The following is a 27,569-nucleotide window of genomic DNA, read 5'->3' on the forward strand; positions in this document are numbered from 1 at the left end:
GCTTACATTAGTGAACTCTGAAACTAACCAGCTGGAGCCTACTAAAAGGAAATACAGGAAACTTTACGCGATTGTAGCCAGTTCAATAGAAAAATATCATGGAACAAAGGACAAGTTCTGTTATTTAAGCTAATAGCTAATATACAATAATTAATATTCCTCTTTATCAACTATTGCAATGGACTTCAAATGAATTTTCGATATGAGGAAATATTACATTGTTCTTCGAAAAAATAAAAACATATGAATGACATCTATAATTTTATTTTACGTGACACTTCATATTCCTTTAATAACTCATAACTCATGATCGATTAGCCAATATACTAAAATGTACAATGTAATGTCCATCATCTTAACCAAAACTCAAAACGACATAAGATCATGTTCTCATTTAGTACTTCCCTGTTATCCTGTTTTGTTCCGTGTTTTGACCTGCAATGAATATTTCAAAGAAAAAAGATACCGGGCAAACGTCATGCACTAGGTGAACGTATGCCGTCCGACGCTCTCTAAAGCTCGGTCGGACATTGCTAAAGGATCGTATCCTATGTTTCAAACTAACCGGGCAATCAGTGGAACATAGGTTTGCGTGCGAGACAGCGCCGCTTCCGACGGCGGGTCGGCGGTGGACTCGGATCGCGTCATCATGGCGGCATGAGCCGCCTCGATTCCTAATCCTCGTTAAATGAGGACTTCGTCCCCATTACATGAGCCTTAGAATAAATTTCACTACGAACAATAAGTATTACAATTTACTAATAATAATAATATAAATATTACTCCACACTTCTAATTTTCTAATATTAAGATTACGCGCTAAACGATTTTTCCATAAGGAAAATCTGCTACATGAACAAACCAACATTGTATTTTTTCGTTTGAAATAAATTAATAATAACAATTGCGCTTTCTGTCGTGCAGAAATTATACCCATAATGTTTTTTCAGCGTGTGCTTCATTCGGTGTCCACAATTTTTCACATCAGTCTATTTTTAGTAGGCTTGCATGATATAAAGCTTTTTTCTCTGCGGTTGTTTCTGCTTTTTTCTTTTACTTGGCGATTTTTTCCGGTCGCGCGAAAAATATATTTTGGGCGGGACGAAGTTTGCCGGGTCAGCTAGTTTAAACATAAATTAAACCTGTACAGGGTTTCAAAATTCTAAAAAAAAATGAAATTTGGAAATATTTTTTCGTAGCGCGACATACTGTTAATCTTCAGAAAAAATTACACATATCTAGAAAAGGCATAGGAACTCATTTCAATAATTCAGTACATTAGAGTAGTGCTGAATCTCAAAATCCCCAAAATTTTTTTTTCATTTTTAGGATCATACCCAGCCAGACCCTTTCTCCGTCAAATGAAATCCGAAGAGTAGCGATTCTTTGTACACTGACATTATTTTTCTAGTCTCATCTCCTGCATGTATTTGGTGTGATACTAAAAGTCTGGGAGAATTCTAAATGATACTATATTAAAACCAATCTCAACAAACTACATATTACTACGATTCGTATCAAAATCTCGATTTAAATACACACAAGATTTAAACTAATAAATACACACAAGATTTAAACTAAATGGCTATCCTCAGTGAAATATACTACTGGGCTCTAATGTATCGCGTCATAACGGCATCGAGAGTGAAACCGGTATACTAAATCCGCATATGACTAAGCAGATCGTCACGATTACAACTTTGTCCAATAACGTTACTCGATTACTGGGAATAATATACCATGTAATTAAATGCACTCAAAAGCGCAGTGCTTGCGAAGGTAAGAGATGTGAGAAATCCGCTGATAAGATAAATCCTAGCGGGTTAAATTTAAGTTCAAACTGTGGTAAATTTCCAATCGATAACTATACCTAGAGCAGCATTACGATAGGTTAGAAATCAGCACAAACTATTTTCAATCGGAGCAGAAAACAATCGCTTGCCATTAGACGTATTCGTTTCACGTGATTATGTGTACAATGAGTGTGAGAAATTCCTCCGCGTTCGAGAGGATTTAAACTGTGACACTGGATGGTTCGTTCTCAATTGAAGGTATTTCCAGCAGCACATAATACCGCTGACGATAAGGTTCGGAGATGAATCGATACCGGGGTGCCACCGGTGTTACCGAAACCGACAGGTCTGCTGCTATCAGCAGCCCACATTTTGTACTTGTCAATTCGTAAAGGGAAAAATATTATAAAAACTCTCCAACGAAATGTTATCGCTCGCGTTTCTCACAGAGGTTCATAAAATTCTTATCATTCAATTAGGTTGTTGGTGTTGTTAGAGACAGAAGTTCCCTAGATTTGGTTCCTTCAACTAGACAACATTGTGCATTTTGGCTTCAGTCACACGGCAGCTTGCCAACCGAGCTCTTCCGGCGGTTTAAGCGAACAGGCTAAACAGTGTAGCAGTTCAGGGAAATTATAAAAAAATAATTGGATCGGTTATTTTGCAGCACGTGTGTGTGATTACTTCTCGTTAGTTTGAAGGAATTAGATATGCTGATAGAGAACTGCTGCTAGTTGGAACACTCGGAATCGCAAGATCAAACATGGCGGATGAACCGAAGACGGGAGGTTTGTTTTGAAATAGTGATCTGACGAATACTGCCTCTTTAGATGATATTGTAGTTTTGCCTATTGATTGATGCTTGTCGTACGATAATCATCTAACCAATCGATTACTAATGGATGCTGGAAGTGATTGATCATCGGAATTAGTTGCCGGAGTTTGCTCACGTTATGACACACTGAATACAGGGTTTATCCTTTTGAAGTGTGTCATCGTCCCTGGCTTTCTATCAAAGTCCGATATTGTATACCAACAGCATACCAACATATCTGCTTCAGAATATGAGCCTGTTGTTATCATAACCAACAAACTAGCTCTAGAGGCTGGTTACATTTTTAAAACAAGATTTCGCTATTAATACAGCTTTTGTTCTTTAAGAATCACGTTTACCGATGAATATTTGTGAAGCTCGGAATTCGCAATCTTTCCCAACCTCGGTGACGTCTCAAAGTGACAATCGAGTGTGGTGTCGATTGCTTTCATCTTATCTTGAATTGCCAAATCTAGGACGCATTGACAATCGATGAGTTATGACACTAATCCTATTGCACGAATGCCACCCTCACCTTGGCTGATTAGGTACGATAAGAGAAGCATTTCGAGCACTACAAAATCGGCTGACGCGAGTGAGGTTTGTGTTTGTTTGGCGTTTGTTTTAACAGCCAAATCATGAAGCACTGTTAGCAGAATCGGTACCGGGCGTTACAAGTGTCTGCTAATTTTCGCGATAATGAATTCGGTATCATATTTGGGGATTTTCATCGGTTCTAATGCAGTTTTAATGAACATAAACTATTGTTATTGTTACAAATGACGCTACTATTAAATGGAACTATAATCTAATCATTTTATATTACTAGGTTGCGTCATAAGTTCTTAAACAATATGTTTTTTTGGGGAGAAGCATTAGTTTCATAATTTCTGATCTACAAAAGCCTACACGTGAAAAAAGGAGGTTTACATTAATTTTTTATATCCTATATTTAAATTTTTAATATACGCAAATTGTTTACTATTTTGGACTCCCTCTTTCCTACATAACATGTAACAAATTGTCATTTGCATAAAAATGTTTAGACTTATTTGGATTTATTTCTAAGCAATTCTCCACAAGGCATCCTCACCTTCCTTCCTGTGTGTGTTACGTAATATATGAATATTTTAATGATCCCATAAACCTCATTAGTTTCCGTTTTGAGTGGCTCTACTCTGACATAAAAGCGTCTGAAATAGTTATTGTTTCGTAATTCCTCCACATCTCAAGCGTGGAGAAACTTTTTTTTCCAAATGTTTATATGTAGTTCCTTCAATTTAACGTTTCATAAATCAGTTGTAGATAGTTCGAAAAGCAAAACCAAACTCATGTTCCGCGTTTCAGCTTACCCCGCTCTACGATGCATATGAAAACTGGACATTTTAAAAATTGACTTTTTTTTCGAAACATCTCGTGTGAATCTATATTTTTTATCGAAAGTCATCTGTCATACCTTGTATATGCTGCAAACAGATTTCAATTTAGTGGTTTAGTGAAGATAACTTCCAAGTTGAACTTCGAAAAAAATGGTTGCTACTTGCCCCGGTGTACCTTATCGGTTTCACATGGAATGATTGAATTGATAGTTTGGAAAGTTTTATACAATCCATGAACAAATCTTCAACGAACATTACTGCCGTTCTAAGCATAGTTGTCCCGTGGTATTTTATTTTGGAAATTTTAACTTTTCTTCATAAAACGGTGTTTTTTGCACAATATTCCGGAAAAGCACAAACAACTTATTGCTTTAAAAAAAACAACATGTATTTTTGTATATCCATAATAAATTAATCGGTTCAAGTACAAGAATCTTATGTGCATTATTGATATGATAATATAAACTGATTGGACTGCTTCTGAAAGAAAAAGGGTCATCCATAAACCACTTACACACTGATTAGAAAACTTATAAAAATAATTGTTCAGCCAATTGTACAGTGTTGCCAATGATAATAAAAAAAAATTGGGCAAGGGGATAAAGTTCAAAATTTTCAGTTTTTATCGTGTTTGGCATCAAAATGTATGTTTTCGGATACGCAGAGTTCATTTTTCAACTCGGGTTAACCAAACAACTAAAATAGGAGGTGATGCGAAGGGGAAAAGCGCAATATTTTTGATTTTCCTCACCTTACAGAAAAAATACGGGTCTAATGTTTTGTGATAAAGAACAAAACTACCACTTTTCACGAAAATCTGAGAACCACTATATAGGTTTGGCATGGAATGGATGATTTCGGGTTAATATTGAGAAAAAATACATTTTTTTCGGATTTCGTATTTAAAACTCAAGTGCTGAGTAATAAAATACACTTTCAGGAACACTTTCATTAAAAAGTTTTGCGGGGAAATGCGGGGCAAAATTAAACTTTCAAAATAGTACTTACTTTGTGTAGAGTTAACACATACTACAACCAACCGAATTTTGAAACTGACAACAAATGCAAATTCTCCGTTTAAAATGCTTCAAGAAACATAATGAGCCACAAAAAATCGTCCAAAAACTTCACCAAAACACATGTTAGAAAAACACACGAAAAATAGTGGCACCGGCGAGCATACGAAACTGGTATCTTATCGCGTTGCCAGAGCAATGATGCGCGCGCGGGAAGGGGTAAAACATGTGATCCTAGAGGCCTTGAACATCCTAGAATAAGGGACTGTAGGATTTTTTTGTTTTTATGCAACTTAATTTTTGGGGTTTCGGCCGCCTAAATTTTCTCAGAGACCACTGTGAGACGGAGCGATCAAAGTGTTAAAATGTTTGAATGCATGGGAGCAGACTTTTCTTCCTTTTTTTTCATTTTTCATCTCTTCTGGGATTGTATAAAAAAGAAGACTATACGATGGTCAACGGGGATCGAGCCATGGCCAGATGGAATGCAAGGCTGTTTAACACGACCACGCTATCCACATAGCTACTGGCGCTGTTGTATAAATGCGTGATAATAGTACACCTCATTATAGAACGAAGTTGGAAAGTGTTTTCTAAGAGTTAAAAGAACAGCATAAACGATAATCTTTATCTTTCTCGGTCTGAGCCGTGTATTTGGCAAACTATACTAAAAGCTTTCATACGTGCTTATTTGCAACGTGTCTCCTGTTTAGCTCGCTCGTATCGATCATATTTTTCTATAGCATATCTATATATAAAGGGTGTGTCACATCAAATTGCATCACGGAAAAAACGCTGTAGAAATTCGCCCAGTAGACCGATCCTTTTGAAAATTTTAGACAGTAAAATAAAAACTATAAAACAACTTTTGGCATTTTCTTTTTATTAATACTTCGAGCCCAAGCCCGTATGCTCGCACCTTCCTCTTTACCCCGTCCATAAGGTTCTGTACAACGTCAGGTTGTAGTTTTTTTTGAACAGAAATCCATTTTCTCTTGAAGTCCGCCTCCGATTTGACAACTTTTGGGTTCTTCCGGAGGGCCTGCTTCATAATCGCTCAATATTTCTCTATTGGGTGAAGCTCCGGCGCGTTGGGCGGGTTCATTTCCTTTGGCACGAAGGCGACCCCGTTAGCTTCGTACCACTCCAACACGTCCTTTGAATAGTGGCACGAAGCGAGATCCGGCCAGAAGATGGTCGGGCCCTCGTGCTGCTTCAATAGTGGTAGTAAGCGCTTCTGTAGGCACTCCTTAAGGTAAACCTGCCCGTTTACCGTGCCGGTCATCACGAAGGGGGCGCTCCGCTTTCCGCAAGAGCAGATCGCTTGCCACACCATGTACTTTTTGGCAAACTTGGATAGTTTCTGCTTGCGAATCTCCTCCGGAACGCTGAATTTGTCCTCTGCGGAGAAGAACAACAGGCCCGGCAGCTGACGAAAGTCCGCTTTGACGTAGGTTTCGTCGTCAATTACCAGGCAATGCGGCTTCGTCAGCATTTCGGTGTACAGCTTCCGGGCTCGCGTCTTCCCCACCATGTTTTGCCTTTCGTCGCGGTTAGGAGCCTTCTGAACCTTTTATGTACGAAGCCCCTCCCGCTGCTTGGTCCGCTGGACGAATGAACTTGACAAATTCAGCTTATTGGCGACATCCCGGACCGAACTTCTCGGATCACGTCTAAACTGCTTAACTACGCGCTTGTAATCTTTTTCACTGACGGAGCATCCATTTTTGCCGTTCTTCACCTTCCGGTCGATGGTTAGGTTCTCGAAGTATCGTTTTAGTACTCTGCTGACCGTGGATTGGACGATTCCCAGCATCTTACCGATGTCCCGATGTGACAACTCCGGATTCTCGAAATGAATGCACAGGATTAATTCACGACGCTCTTTTTCGTTCGACGACATTTTTCCAAATTTACGAAAAATTGACAGTGAAGCATGGCCAACGTGATCTATACACTCTTATCTGATTATAAGCGAAAGCTGAAGATATAATTCCTAAAAATTAAATTTCTACAGCGTTTTTTCCGTGATGCAATTTGATGTGACACACCCTTTATATAAAAATGGAGTGATGTCTGTCTGTCTGATTCTTATAGACTCGGAAACTACTGAACCGATCGACATGAAAATTGGTATGTAGGGGTTTTTGGGGCCGGGGAAGGTTTTCGTGATATTTTGAGACCCCTCCCCCCTCTCTAAGGGGGGGCTGCCATACAAATGAAACACAAATTTCTGCATTACTCGAGAATTAATCAAGCAAATGAAACCAAATTTGGCATGTGGAGGTTTTAGGATGCAATAAATGTTTCTATGGTGTTAAGATACTCCTTCCCCTTCTCTTAGAGGGGGCTGCCGTACAAATGAAACACAAATTTTTGCATTACCCGAGAATTAATCAAGCAAATTAAACCAAATTAGGCATATGGAAACTTTAGGGTGCAATGAATGTTTCTATGGTGGTTGAATACCCCTCCCCCCTCTCTTAGGGGTGGCTGCCATACAAATAAAACACAAATTTCTGCATTACTCGAGAATTAATCAAGTAAATGGGCGGGACGAAGTTTGCCGGGTTAGCTAGTATATTATACAAATGATATACAAGTATTGGGGAGTAGCGCATTTTCTGTTATTTTTAGGCTTATTTAATGTAATGATGCCAAAACATGTGTTAAAAAATAATTTTGGGTGTAGGGTAAAAGGGGGGAATTTCGACCACCTAAGCAAATCGCCTAATATTTCCAAACTAATACGGTCTAAATAAAAAATGTAACATTGAACACTGAGCTACACTTGTTTTCTCTCAATCAATATTGTTCAATCATTATATAAAGCTTCGATCTACTCAATACACGAGGGTCACTATTTATATTTCGGGAATTGGCAACACTGATGTCATGTGAGTCCATCTGACGGTTCCATCGTAAAGTTTGACATTTTTGACGATATACGTACTCAGAACATTTTGTCATACGGACACTATTTGTTTATTTTATATTTAGTTGAAAGTTTGGTCTCGGCAAAAAAATGGAACTGAATCGTGAATATTTTCGTGCGATGATTTTTACGACTTTCGACGTGGATTATCACAACAAGAGTGCGTCAATCAACTTAATTTGACTTTTGGCGATGAAGCTCCATCAAAAACCACTGTGTATCGCTGGTATAGTGAATTCAATCGTGGTCGTAGTTCGCTGTCCGACGAGTTTCGTGAAGGTCGTCCAAAATCGACTGTAGTGTAAGAAAACATCGATGCTGTGCACGAAATGATTAAGCAAGATCGTCATGTAACCTATTGTGAGATTGAGGCATCCCTAAGCATTAGTTCCACCAGCATATATGCGATTTTACATGAACACTTAGTTGTGCGAAAATTATGTTCACGTTGAATCCCACATAATTTGACAATCGCTCAAAAAAAGGCTCGTGTCGATTGGAATAAATGCTTTGAAAATTGGTTTAAGCGCAAAAGTGTATCGATCATCGTGGCGAGTACTTTGAAAAACAATAAAAATATATTCGCAGCTTAACTATTTGGTTTTGTTCCTATTCCAGAAATATAAATAGTGACCCTCGTATCATAAAACAAAAGAGATGATTTTTGGACATTAAAATATGATGCGGGTGATTTGGAATGTCTGTGGGGTGATTTGGTCCAGTGTGTGTTTCATCAAAAAAAACATGCTTATGTTTATGTAAAGTATTTTGGGATAATGTTACAATCTGTAACAGTGTTTTGGAATCGATACCAGCTGTCTTGGCCAGATTCCAGACCAGAAAAATTGGATTGAGACCATCTCGAATTCTGCATGGATCTTTTCACTGTTGTTCGAGCATTTTCAAACACTTTCGATGATTAGTCAAAGAACATTCGTTTTTGATGGCCTGCGTTGATTCTGGCCATTATCTTTTTGTAATTCAGCGGCATCTGGAATCAATTAGACTAAAGAAAAGCCTCAAACCTGTAGGACTATTCACCCCACACAACATGCAAAAATTCAAATGAAATTAATTTAATTTATTGTTATCAAACTTATAGTTTCGCTGCATCAAATTCTTCCTCTTCTGTAGGCGAACAAAACTTTGCTGCATAATACTCGAAAAGTTTGTTTAATCAGCGGGAAAAACCTTAAAACCACGATCGGAAAACTCAAATTTTTTGTCAATCAAAGTGTTTGTTGTGTTCATGCTACCGTTTCCTTCCAGCTGTCGAATTTCACCAATGTTTTTATACGTTAGGTACATACGGTTCAACAATAAATAGGAAGGTATGACATTATAAAAATCCAAGTTGAGCCGTACTTTTTGAGATAAATGGGTGGTCCAAATCACCCCATATGTCCAACTCACCCCGTGTTACTCTAATAGCGTATCCGTTCTCGCCTTCGATAAGCTCAAAGTTGCTTTATATTATTATTTATAGTTCAATTACAAGAAATTTTCCCGTGCTTCTCACATGCTGCATCGCCTAATTGAACACTCTTTGTAGAATTTTTGGCAAAATGGGTTTTTGTCTTTTTTGTACAATCTATCGAAAGCAAATTTTACCAAGACATCGCATGACTGATTTTTTTTTAATTTTTGGAATATCAATATTCTTTGTCCAGAAATTTATACAGGGTGCGGCAGCATAACTTCCTTTTTTCAAAACTCAATAAAAACAATTGTATGCATCGGAAAATATTTATTTATTTTTTTTAATGTAGGTACATGTCTAAAGTTTTTATTTACATTGTTTTGAAGATCAAATCTGTTAGGTGCCGTCTCTCATTCTCCATACATTGCGTAAACCGATTTCTGGCGTTTGTCATGAGTCATTGTTAGCATAGCAGGTGTTATGTTGGCAATTTCTTCTTGGATGTTGGTCTTCAAATCTTGTAGGGTTCTTGGACGGTTCACATAAACACGGGATTTCAAAAAACCCCATAGAAAAAAATCACAAGGGGACAGATCGGGAGAGCGTGCCGGCCATTCCAAATCGCCTCTAATCGAGATAAGGCGCTCTGGAAAGTGTTCCCTCAAAACAGCCATCGATGCTCTTGAAGTGTGTGCTGTTGTACCGTCTTGTTGGAACCAATTGGCCTCCAAATCCAAATTTTCTAGCCGTGGGAAAACAATTTGTAGCATGTTTACATACCGGTCCGAATTCACTGTCACTGTAACCTCATTTTCCTCAAAAAAACAAGGGATCAATAATTCCAGCTGAGGAAATTGCACACCACACTGTGACTTTGGGTGAATGCAAAGGCTCTTGATGCAATTCTCGAGGGTTGGTGTCAGCCCAGTAGCGCATGTTTTGTTTGTTAACCGCCCCACACAAATGAAAATGGGCTTCATCGCTAAAAAAACAATAGCACCCTCGGGAACGACATCAAGAAGAAGCTCACACGCGTTCATCTGAGAATTGAAGTCACGTTCTGAAAGTTCCTGCACTATCGCCATATTATAGGGATGAAAATGAAGATTCAATTCTTCTCACAGAACGATCGGACAGTCCAAGGGCAGATGCGTGTTTGCGCGCAGAACGCCGTGGCGATCGCAACATTGACGCTCTCACTGCTTCAATATTCTCAGGTGTTCTAACGGGCCGAGGGACTCCAGTTCTTCCTTTTGTCGCACTTGCAGTTTGTCTGAATGTAGTGACCCATGTAACAATTGATTTACGATCTGGGACGGGAGCCAACGGGGCTAAATTAAAGCGATTCTGAAATGCACGCTGTGTTGCAATAACCGAACATTCGCTTGAAAAGTAAACCTCAACGACAAACGCACGCTCCTCACTATTCCAGCGCATGATGATGACTGAACCGTGTCGGGACAAAACTTTACAGCATCCCCTCTTGAACGAGACCACTAGCGCTCCGCTATGACATCAACTAACTGAGTGGCATTTTAAAAAAGGAAGTTATGCTGCCTCACCCTGTATAATGCAGATTCATGCACAGTTTTCGAGAAATTATGAATAATGCGCTATATTTTTTTAATTTCGAGATAAATAAGAAAAAAAATCGCCTTAAAAAAATGTTGAGAAGTTTCTATGTTTTATTTTCATTACTTTCCTAAGAGACGGATGACTTTTGTGCTAGATGCTGTTATATATTATGGCGGGTTTACATTAGGGAGATCTATAGCTATAGATGGATTTATCCACGTGAAAATAGGTGTAAACGGGAGAGAATAAATATGATACACTTATTCGAGGTATATATAACTTGAATAAATTCAGCATATGTAAACGCTTGTGAATTTCTCACTGGTGAGAAATCACTAAAGTTGGATGCAGTTCTACTTTAGGTGAATAAATTCACCGAAAATATGAATATATTCATTATAGAAGTTCATGCTAGTGTAAACGGTTGATGCGATTTCTATAAATCTCATCATATTTCTTCACATGAATATATCACTAGTCTAAACCCACCCTTAGATTGGAGGAAAAGGAACCCATTATTTTTGCGTGAAATTCAAAACATTATTTCATATGTTGATGATTGTCCGATTTGGGTCTATATTTGCATATTTTTTGACATTTCAAAGGTAGCTTCATAATGCCTCTATCATAGAAGTCTTGTTCCTTATTGGCGAAAAACTCTAGTGGTTTGTCCGATTCAGGGTGTTTTCACGCAACTAGTAAATGCAAATCGCTATTTCTTCATGAAAATCACATATAATCAATATTGGGAGTTTGGGTTTGTTAGGAAGCCCCAAGTCTCTAGTTGCTAATACTACCATAAGGCGTTGAAATTATTAAAATTTTTATGTTTTTTAAACGATTTTCCTCAAAGAGAGATTATGATCATGGTTTGACCACCTCTGATCATGGTTTGTCTAAAAAATGATAAGGTTTGTCCGGTTTCAGAAATCACCATTTTTGAATGAAAAATTCGAATTTTCAAGTAGATTTTACATTTCTCATTGCTTGAGTTTGCTGTCATCATATTGATCCATTCATAATTTAGGTTTTCTCCAGAATATTACCTTTTCTTGGGCATTTTCAAAGTGTTCACTTCAAAACACTCAACACAGAGAACTTTATTTTTCTGCTATACGCGAAGGACACAATAAACAAACTGCAGCGCGCCAAGCGGTTGACATAGAAATCATATGGACAAAACGGTGACCGGAATAAATCGCCACAGTAAACAACTGCAACAGAAACAACCGCTTAGAAAAAGTGTAGTAGGCTAGAAATATTTGGCGCGGGAAAAACATCATGTGCCTCACATTTCTATTATAAATTTATTCTCTTGTTCTCGTTTTTCGAAATTTATTCTGAGGACAATGTAATGGGGACGAAGTCCCCATTTGGCGAGGATAAGGAATCGAGGCGGCCCATGCCGCCAAGATGACGCAATCCGAGTCCACCGCCGACCCGCCGTCGGAAGCGGCGGTGTCTCGCACGCAAACCTGGGATCCACTGATTGCCCGGTTAGTTTGAAACATAGGATACGATCCTTTAGCAATGTCCGACCGAGCTCTAGCGAGCGTCGGACGGTATACGTCTGCCCGGGGCGTTACGTTTGCCTGGGGCGATACGTTTGCCCGGTTAATTCTTGTTTTGAAATACAATACCGCGCCACAATATTTATAGCCTACTACACATTTTATAAGCGGTGGTTTCTGTTGCAGTCGTTTTCTGTGGCGATTTATTCCGGGAACCGGACAAAACAACATTAGGCGTCGTGCACAAATGACGTAACGCTAAAAATCCGGATTTTGGACCCTTTCCCCCCCTACGTAACGCAATTCCCTATCTCTAAAACACAGAAAGTAACGCTTAGCGCGCTGCAATTTGTTTATGGTGTCCTTCGCGCATAGCAGAAATAAAGTTTCTCTATATTGAGTGTGTTGAGGTGAACACTTTTAAAATGCCCAACAAAATGTAATATTCTGAAGAAAACCTAAATTATGAATAGATCAATATGATGACAGTAAACTCAATCAATGATAAATGCAAAATATAACTGAGAATTCGAATGTTTTCATTCAAAAATGGTGATTTCTTAATCCAGACAAACCATGATCATTTTTTGGACAAACCATGATCAGAGGTGGTCAAACCTTGATCATAATTCCTCTTTGAGGAAAATCGTTAAAAACCATAAAAAATTGAATAATTTCAATACCTTATGGTAGTATTAGCAACTAGAGACATGGGGCTTTTTAAAAAACCCAAACCCTAGAATCTTTAATACTTCTCAACCAAGCTTCCGGAGTTTATGGCGAGTCACTACAAGGAACCTGATACCTGATGGAATATAACACTCCTTCTGTTGGTCAATTCTGGCCGTTCCTGGCCAATCGCTAGCTTCCGAGGGATATCCACTATTCCGAGTGTTGGGAAACACTGCGATCGATCGGACATTCGTTTTCAAAGATATTGGCAGCTCCGAAAACTCTGATCGACATAAAAATAGCACATACTTTAATGAGATTATAGAATCGTACCCATCGATGTACGAAATAAGTATCAACGGAAACGATCCAGTTGTTGTCAATAGAGGTCTAAATTTAGAGTTAGTCCCATATGGGAGCAACTCATAATATATGATTCCTTTCAAGTACCTCCAAATATACAGTACAAGCTTCCGGGCCGTTAGTTCTGGTTTGGCCACCGTTTGAGCTGCTTCACCACGCTTTGACCACAACCGTTTTCGCACAATATTGACATATGTGGCCCATCTATCATCCCCACTCACTATCCGTTTAAGAAATAGGTCGATTTCATTCCGTTTCACCTAGGCTTCTCAGATGGAAATTCGATACATCGTGTTTTTGGTGTTAATTGGTGTGGCACCTAAACATCTAGCTTCTTTGTGAGTTTTTTGATTAATACTATATGAATAATGGATTCCTGTTTTTCTCATATGAACACAGAAAAATACTTTTGAAACATTCGATGTAACAGTAAATAACGCAGATGTGAAGTTCCGCAATACAAAAAAAAAATAAAAACTAGCTAACAGTTTGAAAAAAAAAACTCTCTGAATTGTTCATCAATTCAACAAAACATTCTACTTCTTTGTTCAAACGTGATTCCTTCAAAAATTATAGTAAATAATAAATTGATATTACGAGATTGATATAATCAGTGCACGATACTAGCTTTTGCAGTATAATTTGGCTTACTACCCACGGTTTTTTAACCCTTTTCGCGTACAACATTGAGTCTTACTCGATGTAAAATGATTGTGCCAAAACGTGAAACATCGAGTCCCTCTCGTGATGCGCTTGCATATCACAAGGCGCTAAGACGTTCAGTAGGGTAGGGAAATTATTCGATGCGTGACTCATCGAAGCGTTTTCATTTGGTGCGCTCTTTTGGAATTTTTTTTTCTTCCTTTATTAAAGAGACTTTCATCCGAAGGCTGGTTAATCTCTGTCTTTTGGAAATTAATGCGGTTGAAAACGCTGACCTTCTCATAACTGAGAAAGGAAAAATATTATTCCAAAGTCCACCGACAGAATTGAAGATAAAGATGAAATCATGAATAGAAAGCTGCGATTTGATTGTTCTTTCTGCCAAACAAGAGATATGATTCATAAATTTTTAAACTACTGTCAGTAGTTATACTCATATCTATTTCTCGCAGAGTTGATGTAATTGAATAGCCCAATTTTTGATGCAAATAAATCCCCGTCTAATGAACGCACAATACCTCCAATTAATCGATCAATCACGATAGCATCCAATTTGACAGCAAAATACCCCTCCGCAGTGTATTAGATACCCCTTATCAATTGTTTTGAGCTACATAATCTTATTCGGCCATTACAATATTACAGAGGTTGTGCCCACCAATGGCGAAGCGAAGGATGTGGAAGGAGAATCGAAGGTAAGCGGGCTACAATTTAGCCGAGATTTCATATGCATTAAATCTCCCTCTATTTTCTCTCTATTGTAGAAATTGAAGTACCCACGTGCGATTCCCTTCATTATCAGCAATGAGTTCTGCGAGCGGTTCAACTACTATGGCATGCGAAGTATGTGTACTTCCCGGGTTTGAGCCACTTTTTACTAACCCAAATTTTTACCCCAACAGCCGTCCTTGTGCTGTATCTGACGCGAAAGCTGGATTACGACGATGACACCGCCACCGTTATGTACCACTCGTTCACGACGCTGGTGTACTTCATGTGTGTCATCGGCGCCATCATCTCCGACAGCTGGCTGGGTCGGTTCCGTACGATCCTGTACCTTTCGGTGGTGTACGTGTGCGGAAGCACGCTGATTGCGTTGGGAGCCATCCCAACCTGGAATCTCGATGCCCGAGCCATGACGATCGTGGGACTGCTGCTGATCGCAATCGGTTCCGGAGGTATCAAACCGTGCGTTGCCGCCTTCGGCGGGGAGCAGTTCAAGATGCCCGAACAGGCCAAGTATCTGGCCGTGTTCTTCTCGATGTTCTACTTTGCGATCAATTTGGGTTCGTTCATATCGACCATGATTACGCCCATTCTGCGGGAAGATGTGAAGTGCTTCGGAGACGATGACTGTTTTTCGCTTGCGTTTGGTGTTCCGGGAGTTCTTATGGTGGTGTCCATCATTATTTTCTTGTTCGGCAAACCACTGTATAAGATTACCGCCCCGGCTGGCAACATGTTCGTGAAGGTTTCCAAATGTATTGCGGTAGTGTATTATTGAAATGATCAAGACAGAATCAAAGCAATTCGTAGCTCTCGTTACAGACAGCCATTCGAACCCGATCGAAGGAGAAGGACGTAAATCCTCGTGAACATTGGTTGGATTACTCGGAGAAGCGATGGGGTCAGCAACTTGTCGATGAAACAAAGATTCTGCTGAATGTCCTGAAGCTGTATATTCCTCTGCCAATCTTCTGGGCGTTGTTCGATCAGCAAGGCTCTCGTTGGACGTTCCAGGCCACCCGTATGGACGGAGATCTTGGATTCTGGACCATCAAACCGGATCAGATGCAGGTTATCAACCCGTTGTTGATCTTGTTCTTCATTCCTCTGTATGAGGTTGCGTTTTATCCTTTACTGTCGATGATTGGCATTCGTCGCCCGCTGCAAAAGCTTACGCTGGGTGGAATTTTGGGCGGAGTTGCGTTTGTTATTTCCACCTTTGTTGAAATCGAACTGGAAAGCACGTATGCCGTGTTGCCGAAGGCTGGCGAGTCCCAGATTCGAATATTTAACGGGATGAACTGTTTGTACGATGTTCAGACGGACATCCCAAACCATGGCAATTTCGTTCTCGATGGAATGAAAATGTTCGAGGAGAAATATGTATGGGTTGGGGGTAAGAAATCATTCAAGTATACCTTTACTTCGAAATCAAGCGGGGCTGGATGTAGCACTCCAATAAGTGGTCAATTTGAATTGGAGGAATTTGAACAGATTTCGTACTTTGTTAATAATCGCGGGGGACAGCCCAACTTGCTGCGTTATGTGGACAACACAGATAAATCATCCAAGGGATATCCACTATTCCGAGTGTTGGGAAATACTGCGATCGATCGGACATTCGTTTTCAAAGATATTGGAAGCTCTGAAACATCCGATAGACATAAGAATAGTACGTACTTCAATGAGATTATAGAGTCGTACCCATCGATGTACGAAATAAGTATCGACGGAAAGCCTGTGATGTCAGAATACCCGTTGCGACTGGGAGGTGTTTACGCATTCATATTCTCCGAGGATGATGGAAATATCGTAAGTACTATCCAACAACCATCTTGATCCAAGCATAAATATACATTTTTCTATTGCAACAGAAAGCTGACGCCATCATCGTAACCGAGCCCAACTCGGTCAACATGCTTTGGTTGGTGCCACAGTACGTGGTTCTAACGCTGGGCGAGGTCATGTACTCGATCACCGGGTTGGAGTTCTCCTTCACCCAAGCGCCGGAGAGTATGAAATCCGTGCTGCAGGGCTGCTGGCAGCTCACGGTCGCCGTCGGCAATCTGATCGTGGTCATCGTGGCCGAAGCGAGAATTTTCGACGCCCAGAAGTGGGAATTTATGCTTTTCGCTGCTCTGATGTTTATCGATATGGGCATATTCGCCGTTCTGGCTTACTACTACAAACCGATTCCGCTGAAGGATTATACACAGGAATCCGATGCTGTTACTACAAGGAAAGATTCTGCACAAGAGAATGACGATCCAGCTGACGCGAGTACGACACGAAAGCGACACTTCCCTTAGAAAACCAATAATCGACAGAAATGAATGACGATATAGTTAATTATGTTTTTATGGGTGCTGTTGTACAGCCGACATTTTTTCCATCGCTGAGTGTGTGGATTAACTATGTTACAGATTAAATGAGATTTCAAAACATGAAACTTTGTTTGATTACCCAGCGGCGGATGTGATGAAATATACCGTGTCGTGCCCAAATATACCACCTCACAGTACATGACTGGCTAAAAAACTCGATTATCTCTTTCCAATTCATCTTCGTCGGGATTTCCACCAGCACGATTCCTGTCTCATACATCACATCAACACAGATTGTGTTAACCCTATAGGTAGCTTGATTATATCCTGATTATGAACGATGTTTTGATTCGGTTGAGATTGAGTGGAATTCCCCTCGTGAGTGGTTTTGCCGTTACGTGTTAACTCTCCGAAGCAGAACTTTGAATTCGAAGATTGAAGGAAGCTCTGAATCATTATAAAAACATGTTATTGTGATATTTTTCTACAACTTTTTTGTAATTAATTCAGTTTACAACAGTTTACAATTGAAAATGTCAAGTGGTATATGTGCATTGATTTTGAAATCATATTATTTAGAATTCTGTTATAGTTATCATTTCGTTTTTTCATACGTTGTGAAACACTCAATCCGATAGTGATAGCAAACATTGAAAAATTGAAAAATTAGGCACTCAATCTAAGCGAATGTCGCTATATAATAAATTTATGACTCTGGAAAGCCCGTCTGCTGTATATGATTTCCAGACCATTCCTTCAATTTTGTTCAATCCTTCTATTAATTTTGACTTGTCAATGAAAGTTTATGTGAGTGGTATTTCAGGTGATCTCCGCCAAATAGTCATGCCTGCAATTTTTTTGTCAAGATATAAACATATTGACTCAACCAAAACTTTTTTACTGATGGATCTAGTCTTAATAGTTCCACAGGCTTTGGGGTATTTAATATTAACTTCTCCATATTCCGTATGCTTAGTTTACCCTGTTCGGTGTTTGTTGCGGAATTGGCTGCAATATACACTGCTTTACAACATATTCAGACCTTGTCACCTGAACATTTTTACATTTTTTCTGATAGTCTCAGTTCTTTAGAGACACTTCGTTCCGTAAGGGCTAGATATTCTTCGTATTTCTTGTCTGGAATCCAACAGCTTTTGAGTGTTTTGATGAGTAGATCATTTAATACAACTCTTGTATGGATTCCCTCTCATTGTTCGATACCAGGAAATGAAAAAGCTGATCTTCTTGCTAAGAAGGGCGCTATGGAAGGACTCTTATTTCATAGGCCCATTACTTTTGATGAATTTCTCCATTTTCCGCGTGAACGTGCACTTCAATCTTGGCAGACAAGTTGGAATGGTAGTGATAAAGGTCGGTGGCTGTATTCTATCATTCCTAAAGTTTCCCTCAAACCATGGTTCAAAGGATATAATTATTCCCGTGATTTCATTCGAGTAGTGTGCAGACTCATGTCTAATCCTTATTCCTCGAATGCACATCTTTTTCGAATTATCATCAGTGATAGTAACCTATGTATTTGCGGTACAGGTTTGTGGTAACCTGTATTGAGCACATTGTATGGCATTGCAATGAATTTCAAAATAACAGGTTATCTTTAATAGAAAATTTTCGCAAAAAGGGAATGCCACTCAATGTTTCGATCCGCGACGTTCTGGCTACTCGTAATCTCGATGCAATTATGTTGATTTATTATTTTCTCAAGTCCATACACTTTCAAGTATGAGTATGTGTGTATTTTTTCTTTTATTTATGATTATCGTTTACTGCTCCAACTTTTTTGTTTTTCGTTATGAATATTTTTATCATTTATCAATAATCTATGGGTATTAACGTTTCCATTTTTCTTCAACTATTTCCCTCAGAACTCAGAAATACTCAGATGCACGCAATCACACGCAATCTTCAAGGAGGTGGTTATCTTTATGAAAAAATCCACAAGAAGAAGCCTTAAATAATATTTTATAATGAATTGTTATATAATTATTTCTATTGTTCCATTTCTTGAAAAATCCATAGGGTTTTTATGCCTTTTTGAGAAAGAACATTTGCATAGTTATACTCACAGATGCTTTTCCCTATTCATAAACACGGCTCATCGATGTTTAACGTTGCAGAACTAGTTGAAAATAAATTAAATTAAAATAAAGAATTCTGTTATAAATAAAGCAAAAAATTTATAACTTGAAACTCAAAACGGAAAAAAATCATAACTTCTCAGAATTTTTTTCTAGAAACATTGTGTCTAGCCAAAGTTGATCCTATGATCCCTGACTTTAATGGGATGACAATAGTTTAATTCACAATGTTATCGCTAGGGCGCACAGTGCTAAAAAAATAGTTAACTTCTTTTTCGAAACATGGTGTCTTCTGAAAAGTTGGTCTTATGATCCCTAGCCAAAACGGTCGCTTGGGCGCACAGTCTGAAAAATCAAAAAGTAGAAAAATTTATAACATTGTTTCTTCTACAAAGTTAATCCTATGATCCCTGGCCATAACTCTTTCACGAAGGCGCTCAAAAAGTTGCTTCCTAGTAACCGAGAATAGCTTCATTCGGCTATAAACAAATAATAACATCAATCTTCACTAGGTATATCTTTTCCATACGTTTATTAATCATAATTACCTGATTTGGTCACCAAATAAATGCTTCCGGTTTACAAATTTCAAACACCACGTCTTGTACTGAACGTAAACAAAACAAATAATACAGCTGTTTGAGTTGAGTCAGGCGTCTTAGTGTGCGCGATGCTTTGACTTGAACGGTACAGCAGGATGTGAAGAAAGTTGATGGGTCTGAGTCTAGGGCCACGGACGGGATCTTGACATAGGACTGTGATTGTGGGTAATAATTGCATTTAAATTGAGTTTTTCATTGTTCAAAATCTGTATTTTTTTTCTCTTTTGATACGTCAAATTGATGCCCTGGAAAAAACGTTTCCTGTATGTACTTGTATCCTTTGAACGGGTTAGATGACATAACGTGGTAGAATTCGGTACCGCATTCTGTCCAAAAATGTACACAAAAATACCATTAAAGCCATTACTACCCTTTTCTTCTGTTTATGGAATCATGCAGACGAAGACAAAGAGTCATCATGTATCATTTTTAAATACAAGTCTAAATAGTTAAGACCTACATATATATAAGAATGAGTCAAATCAATCTATGACTACAAAAATATATTATAGATAAAAATAGCATTATCTCCTTCGTTACCACGTTGTCCGGAACATTGTTTGTAATAACTTTATAGCCCTGTAGGATCGCGACTACTCAAGCTATCATAATCTGATTTACGTGGGTATACCCTCTCGATCTTTTAAATCAGCAGCCATTTAAATTCACTTGTTGCATTTTCACATAACCAAACAACATACTCGGTATTATGACACCGTGGACCACAATTACACAAATTGTTAGTAGTGAGACCTACATGATAAAAACATGAATTGAGCTCAAATTGATTGGACAACATACAATATAACATACATTTAATGCCTATTATCGGTAAACGGAGAATAATTCATTTTACGCATCTCATCAACTCACATTATGGGCTAACGCTCGGATTTAGGCAAAAAGATTGCTCGTTGCGTCGGGAAGAAGCGAGTGGATAGTGCAATCGAAAGAAAACATACCCAATTGAATCGTCAAATTGTTAACTTTTTTCACTATATTCACTGTTCTTGTATCGGCAAAAAAATACTGGATAAATTTCCTGTCTATAACACAACATATGTCGCAATAACCATTTTGAGTAATATGCGTTTGAAAACTCTTAATAAATCGTTACATTTTTCGTAGAGTGACCCCCTATATAGAAATCAAAGACATAGTCCTATGTCAAAAATGGCCGGTGCGGTTGCGCGTCATACAATTTTTTCTTCCTTTTGATCGCAATATGGTTTAGACGGAAATTGCCCAGAATTTTTTCACAACCTCTTAACATAAACTGACCAGACGTCCCGCGTAAGAATCCGTCCCGCGAAACGTCCCGCATTTGGCAAAAGAAACGAAAATGTCCCGCGATTTCAATATATGTCAATATCGCAATTTGATCATGTCGATTTTCTTAAATGGATGAACCTAAAAAAAAACTGTTAATTTGGCAAAGTGCTCAAGTTGAGCTGGTTTCATCACACCGACATTGGGCTTTTTGTTTAGAGAGTGTCAACTGGAAGCGAAAACAACAAAATTGGAAAATGATTTTTATAAAAGTCCCCTATTGATCCGCAGAGACGTGACGTGAGTCAGACGAAAAGTTTATTTTTGGTCCCCTAGCTCGGTCAGGGCTTTACGTTTTAAATAAGCCGGAAGAACGAGTGTATACTCGACAGGAAGAGGCAGAGTTATTTGATGAAGTATCGTAAATGAAGCGCTGGACGGTCTTACGGAAGTTGGCCGGAACCTGAACCATGGCCGATGAAAAGATGTGTATCGACGTGTTATTTTACGTATTCGTGGCTTTGGGTGTCGTCTGTATCTCTATTTTGGCCATTCGCCCAAAAGTTTTTTATCGGGCGCAGCTGGGGAATGTTGGTAAGGCTGGTGGTCTTCGCGACAATGTTTATCTCCAGCCGTTCAATCCTCCAGTGATCTTTTGGCATAATGGGTTGATCCCAGATTCGGCATAAAGACCACATCACCTTCCCAACTCCGGCAAGCACTGCGTACTATATATCTCCCCGTTCACCACTCGAAATAAGAGCGGCTTGGACATTCCCTTCACGTCTGTCAGAGAAAGACCTTCTTCGAGAACTCGATGTGAATGATATATTCGACGTCATCGTTTACCTGGGGAACGCAAAATTACCCGGTCCCCTGTCATTCGTTGAATTCTAGCATCCAGTACGTCTCGTCTTTCATTATGAGTACGAACAGAAGTTTTTCACTTCTTTTGTCGGAAAGAAGTTTTTCACCAGTACCTCAAGCTACTCCTTCTGGGTGGTTGCCTGCTGCTCAGATACGACCGGTCTCATCTGACGCTCCCGCATAAAAATGTCCATTTTGGCCAGACTCTTCTCCACCGTTTGGCCGGTTGCTTCGATCTCCCGGTTTAAGGAACGGCAAAGAGACGATATTGTAAATACCAGATCGGCTATATCTGGCGGACACAAAGTGCCTCAAGATGTCCAACTCCTTCTCTGTGGGGTGGAGCTTGCAGTATGAAAAACTCAAGTTGCTTGAATCAACAGCCTTGAATCATTTTTGTTGTAGACCTCATAAACGTTTAAAGAAAATTTGTTCCTATGAATTATCTTTCATCACCATCCAAATTAGTTCATTTTTTTTAAATGAATACGTTAACACTAAAATCTATGAAAAATGAATTGGAATTTTCGAGCATGCCATTCGATAATTTGGAGAAAATCGTAAAATTTAAATCGTGCTTGCCAGGCATAAATGCTCTGATTGAGCGAGTGATTTTCGGGCGTAAACAAAATCTAAACCACCGAAAAACCACAACTGAGTGCCCAGAAAGAAATAATACTGATCAGTTTAGACTCGCTAAACTATGGTTTATGTTCACATAACGTGTATACATAACGTTTTGTTTTTTGTGTCCCGCGTTAAACCTCTGACCATCTGCACACTTTATCTTAACATGAATACTAAAGAGCATCTTGAACGTTGTTAGAGCCCGGGAACCGTTGTTAATCTTCTATTAATAATTACATATCAGCTAATACAACAAGATGCCTTTTACCTCTTCCTATCTCGATGTATTTAATATTAAATGTGTATTCAAGCTATAAGATTTGTGAAGTACATCCATTCGAATAATTCGACAGGTTTTTGACGTAGGATTACGTCTTTCATTTCTGTACCGAGGTGTAAGTTCAAAGTTTCGACAACGAAAGAGTGACGTTAGATTGCGAGGTTTTCAACGTTAGTACATCTTTTCCGGCTGAACGGAGTGGTATGATAATTATTTCATTCAAAAGACAAAATGTCCACGAGTTATTTGATTGTCAATTATTGACCCGAAAAATTGTTTCAATAGCTTTAAAATAGCTTAGAAAACAGGTTATTGAAACCGTATATAAACTCGCATAAGCTCTGGAAATCCATTCAGTTGATGCGGCGATGTGAAATGAGGACGGTCGCACTAAGACGACTATGCATTATGGTCTTCTTTTCCAATTTCCTTTCTCTTTTACAGTTGGACCGAATGGATGGCTATAAAACATGACGATTCCTTTGCTTTCGTTCATTTCTACCTCTACTCTCGCACCGTGAGGACTGGTTTCATTGGGACCGAGCAGACAGCTCAGAAATCTACCGGTGGTAAGGCACCACGAAAGCAGCTCGGAAAAGCGCATCAGCCACAGGAGATGAGAAGAAGCCAAATCGCTATCGCCCAATCGAAATTATCGACCGGGAACCGACGCTTTGCGTGAAATTCATCGCTATCAGAAGTCGACCGAATTGCTGATCCGCAAGCTACCCTTGCAGCGTTTAGTTCGTGGAATTGCCCATGACATCAAAACCGCACTTCCAAAGGTTATGGCACTGCTGAAGGCCTATTCGAAGATACCAATTTGTATGCTATCCACGCAAAACGCGTCACAACATGCCCAAGGACATTCAGCTGGTCCGTCGTATCCGAGGAGAGCGTGCATATAATCTAGCATATAATCAACGGCCCTTTTCAGTTTTTATATGTGTACGAATGCCGCAATCGATAGTCGATTCTAATTTGCTAATTTGCGATGGGTATTTCCTCGCCAGACTCGATTCCTCCTTTGAGAATTAATAATCTCTTTCTGGCAAATGATAATCACATTATTCGAACGATCAAATGCGGAAGTTTTCTGCCAATCCCCTTTCAACCTCCAACATCTCTTTCTCCTGTTTGTCGTTTTTCAATTCCATTTCTCCTCTGCAGTCGGACCTAATGGAGCATTTAGCGAAAACCGAGATATCGATGATAATTCGATACCGATGGGTACCATTGACTATGGATTTGATAGTGAAGAACACGATATGATATGGTATAGTGGATATTATATCACATATCAATATTTGTTTACGAATGCTGCAATCGATCGTCGTTATTGGGAAGTTGGAATTGTTGGGAAGGGTTGGAAAGATGAAATGTCTAAGATTTATATGCTTATTACTTATTTATTGCTAAGTCAACGTTAGTCCTACGTCCGCCTTGCGGTTATATCAAAGATATCTTCTTCTTCTTCAATGGCACTAACGTTCCTAGAGGAACTTCTCCGTCTCAACGTAGTATTACTTGCGTCATTTTTTATTAGTACTTAGTTGAGATTTCTATGCCAAATAACACGCCTTGAATGCATTCTGAGTGGCAACCTCTAGAATACGCGTGATCACAGTGCAAGTCGGAGGAAATTTCTTTGACGAAAAATTCCCCCGACCAGAACGGGAATCGAACCCGAACACCCGGCATGTTAGTTATGACGCTAACCACTCGGCCACGGGAGCACAAATATCAAAGATATAACCCACTTCTAGTTCTTGCATTTTTCATCACATTCGATGCGTATCATAACACTTGGAGAAACGTTGTTAATAATGCACCTTTTTTTGAATATATCAAGTTTACTATTTGAATAACGAATTTAGTATGAAAATATTCGTAATTTTTACTTCAAGATGTATTTTGTGTTAGCAATAATAAAGTGGGGGCATCATTTATGGTAACGCCGTCACTACACCGCAATGCTAGCAACATTACAGAGAAAAAAGAAACGACAGGGAAAGTTAGTCCACACACAGTTCACCTCAGTTAGTCCACACACGAAACGCATCCAATAAAGACGCATTAAAATAAATTGTCTCGGGAATTAAAACGTTTTATTTTCCTTTGACACAATCACGTAATCCGGAATTATATCCGAAATTCCGCTGGCCTTTTGGGTTGTCTGGTGTTCTGACGGTCCACTCTGTTGTCCCACATTTTTATGACGTTAAGGTACTATAAAATCAGTTTCTTGTGATAGCTGGATAGCAGTGTTGCCACACTTACAGATTTATCTGGAAAAGTACAGATTTTTTCGTTATTTTTGGTACAGATTCTGTACGGTACAGGGTACAGATTTTCGTCAAAAAGAACAGATTGGTACAGATTTGTTACGCGTGTGAAGTTTCTTATTTTTGGACAAAGGAACATTAAGGTACATGACGACTTCTACGCCACAGTTGCTTTTTTGGAGTATGTTTGCCACAGATCAACAGATTGAATCGTTTGTTCCAGGCTAAAAATCCTGAATTCACGATGCTAAATGAAGAGCTGAACGATTTTTAATAATATCTGCGAGGAATCTTACGTTGTTTCAATATCCAATGCTATTAAATTTGAAGATCATTTGAAAAGCGGCAAGACTTTTTAGGTTGAAATGGCAGCAGAAGAAACTATCAGAACAATTAATAGCGAATAGCAGATAATTTTTAACAATTGAAAAAAAACTAAACTGAGAAAAAATATTCATAACTAGAATAGTTGAGAGCTGATGAAGTAAGAGGGTTAAAAAAAGTTGTGCCATGGCGTACACGATTCCAGCCCTTCTGGTTATCCAAAACAAAAAAATCGTACTAATTCTGAATTAGTAAAGATCCCGCTATCGTGTGAAGCTCGGACAAGTCAAAAACATCTTTTTTGACTAAATGGTGGCCGTTTGAAAAACAAAATGCGGCTTAGAATGTTTCTTCTTACGTTCCCCAAAAGTTGTCAAATCGGAGGCGGACTTTAAGAGAAATTGGATTTCTGTTCAAAAAAAACTACAACCTGACGTTGTACAGAACCTTATGGACGGGGTAAAGAGGAAGGTGCGAGCATACGGGCTTGGGCTCGAAGTATGAATAAAAAGAAAATGCCAAAAGATGTTTTATAGTTTTTATTTTACTGTCTAAAATTTTCAAAAGGATCGGTCTACTGGGCGAATTTCTACAGCGTTTTTTCCGTGATGCAATTTGATGTGACACACCCTTTATTGTAATGTGTAGCATATCAAACCAATCTTACAGAATTTCCGATTCGATTGATATGCAAATCATGAGAATTCGTTCACAGTGAAAATAGTTATTAACATTAATTTTATTTCATGAAAACGTGACCTGTTTTTTGATTTGGCACCCTTCCGGAAAGACGTAGTTCTACGTCAAAATATCATATTTTAAAGGTTCATATGATAGCGAGATGCCTGCAGAATGAATCCATAAAAATTCGACATGAATCAGTTCAGCAGAACATGAGATATCTTGTACGCCAGTTTGAAAAGACTAGTTTCGAGAAAAACGCGTTTTAAGTATATTTTTATGTCAAACGTGAGAATTTACACACAAAAACGTTACGAGCAAAACATTATTTTTTCAGGAGTCTTCATACAAAAATGACTTATGTCCCAAAACTATAACAGATAGAAAGTTGACGTCTTTGACAAAACTTTACATTTTAATAAGATCTAAAACTTTGTCGAATACATTCTATCGCTATCTTGACTTTAAACATAATTAGGATTAGTTGTATTTTTTTCGAAGAAAATATAAAAAAGTTGTTGTTAGAAAAACTTTTTCCCTGTAAAAGTGCCTATCTTTCGATGTATGGACGATTTGTTGGAAATTTTAAGGGTTATTCATATATGAGGGGCTCAGAATGCAAGGGGTGTAAGTGACTTGATCGATTTCTCTTCATCAACTTTCTATTTAGTTGATAACTCAACTGCAAAAACGTTCCAATTTAAGTTTGTTATAGAATCCGATAGATGAGGTTCTGACCTATCTTCCACATTGTCAAATACAGCTGGGAATGTATTTGCAGTTAAATTATGACCAAAAGAGAGTGTCGATGTAGAGAAATCGATCAAATCACTTACACCTCCTTCATTCTAAGCCCCTCATATATATATTTTTGGGAATTTAAAAAAATACGTTTCTGTGAAAAATGAATTTTGATTTTTAAAATAATTTTTTTTCAGCGAAATTTTTTTCCAAAAAATTTTTTGTATTTTGTTCGTAAAAATTTAAACAATTTTCTACATTTCATCCTTTGACATGAATTTTGTAGGTATCATAGTTTTTAAGTTATACATTTTTGTAAAAAATTAAGAAAACAAATTTGGCTTTTTCCAAAAAGTTGTTATTTTTCGAATATTTCAGGTATGCAAAGTTGCTTAAATGAGCCATGTCTTTACACCCACAACGTTCCACTGCTATCTGAGATGGTGCTGCCAACGGCCAGTCGAGTTGGCATGAATTTCGTCTGTAGTATTTGTAGTAAATAAATGATTTTTTTAAATGCTACTATAATAAAGTCTTCTTCATCTAATATTGGAACACAAACAATTGCGTGTAGTTCAGTCATTTATTAACGAATTCATAATTTGT

General features: G+C 38.5%; 2 protein-coding genes across 3 annotated transcripts in view; one reads left to right on the forward strand and one right to left on the reverse strand.

The window, feature by feature from the left end:
- LOC129769341 (nascent polypeptide-associated complex subunit alpha, muscle-specific form-like) overlaps positions 1-27,569 on the reverse strand; it is a 58,997-nt gene that overhangs the window by 11,305 nt on the left and 20,123 nt on the right. The window lies entirely within an intron of this gene.
- Positions 1,934-17,483, forward strand: LOC129769340 (peptide transporter family 1). The gene is made up of 7 exons (XM_055771549.1): positions 1,934-2,051; positions 2,273-2,581; positions 14,787-14,836; positions 14,906-14,984; positions 15,044-15,630; positions 15,690-16,679; positions 16,742-17,483. The coding sequence occupies exons 2-7, from the start codon at positions 2,557-2,559 to the stop codon at positions 17,174-17,176; spliced, it is 2,166 nt and encodes a 721-aa protein (XP_055627524.1). The 5' UTR covers positions 1,934-2,051; positions 2,273-2,556; the 3' UTR covers positions 17,177-17,483.

Source organism: Toxorhynchites rutilus, chromosome 2, assembly GCF_029784135.1.
Source record: "Toxorhynchites rutilus septentrionalis strain SRP chromosome 2, ASM2978413v1, whole genome shotgun sequence".
Lineage (NCBI taxonomy): Eukaryota > Metazoa > Arthropoda > Insecta > Diptera > Culicidae > Toxorhynchites > Toxorhynchites rutilus.

What these genes read in the sequence shown, in the direction of transcription:
- LOC129769340 (XM_055771549.1), top strand. Translation starts at nt 2,557, where the DNA reads ATGGCGGATGAACCGAAGACGGGAG. An exon ending in CAACTACTATGGCATGCGAA is followed by an intron (nt 14,985 to 15,043) that starts GTATGTGTACTT and finishes TTACCCCAACAG; the next exon opens with CCGTCCTTGTGCTGTATCTG. An exon ending in CCGAGGATGATGGAAATATC is followed by an intron (nt 16,680 to 16,741) that starts GTAAGTACTATC and finishes CTATTGCAACAG; the next exon opens with AAAGCTGACGCCATCATCGT.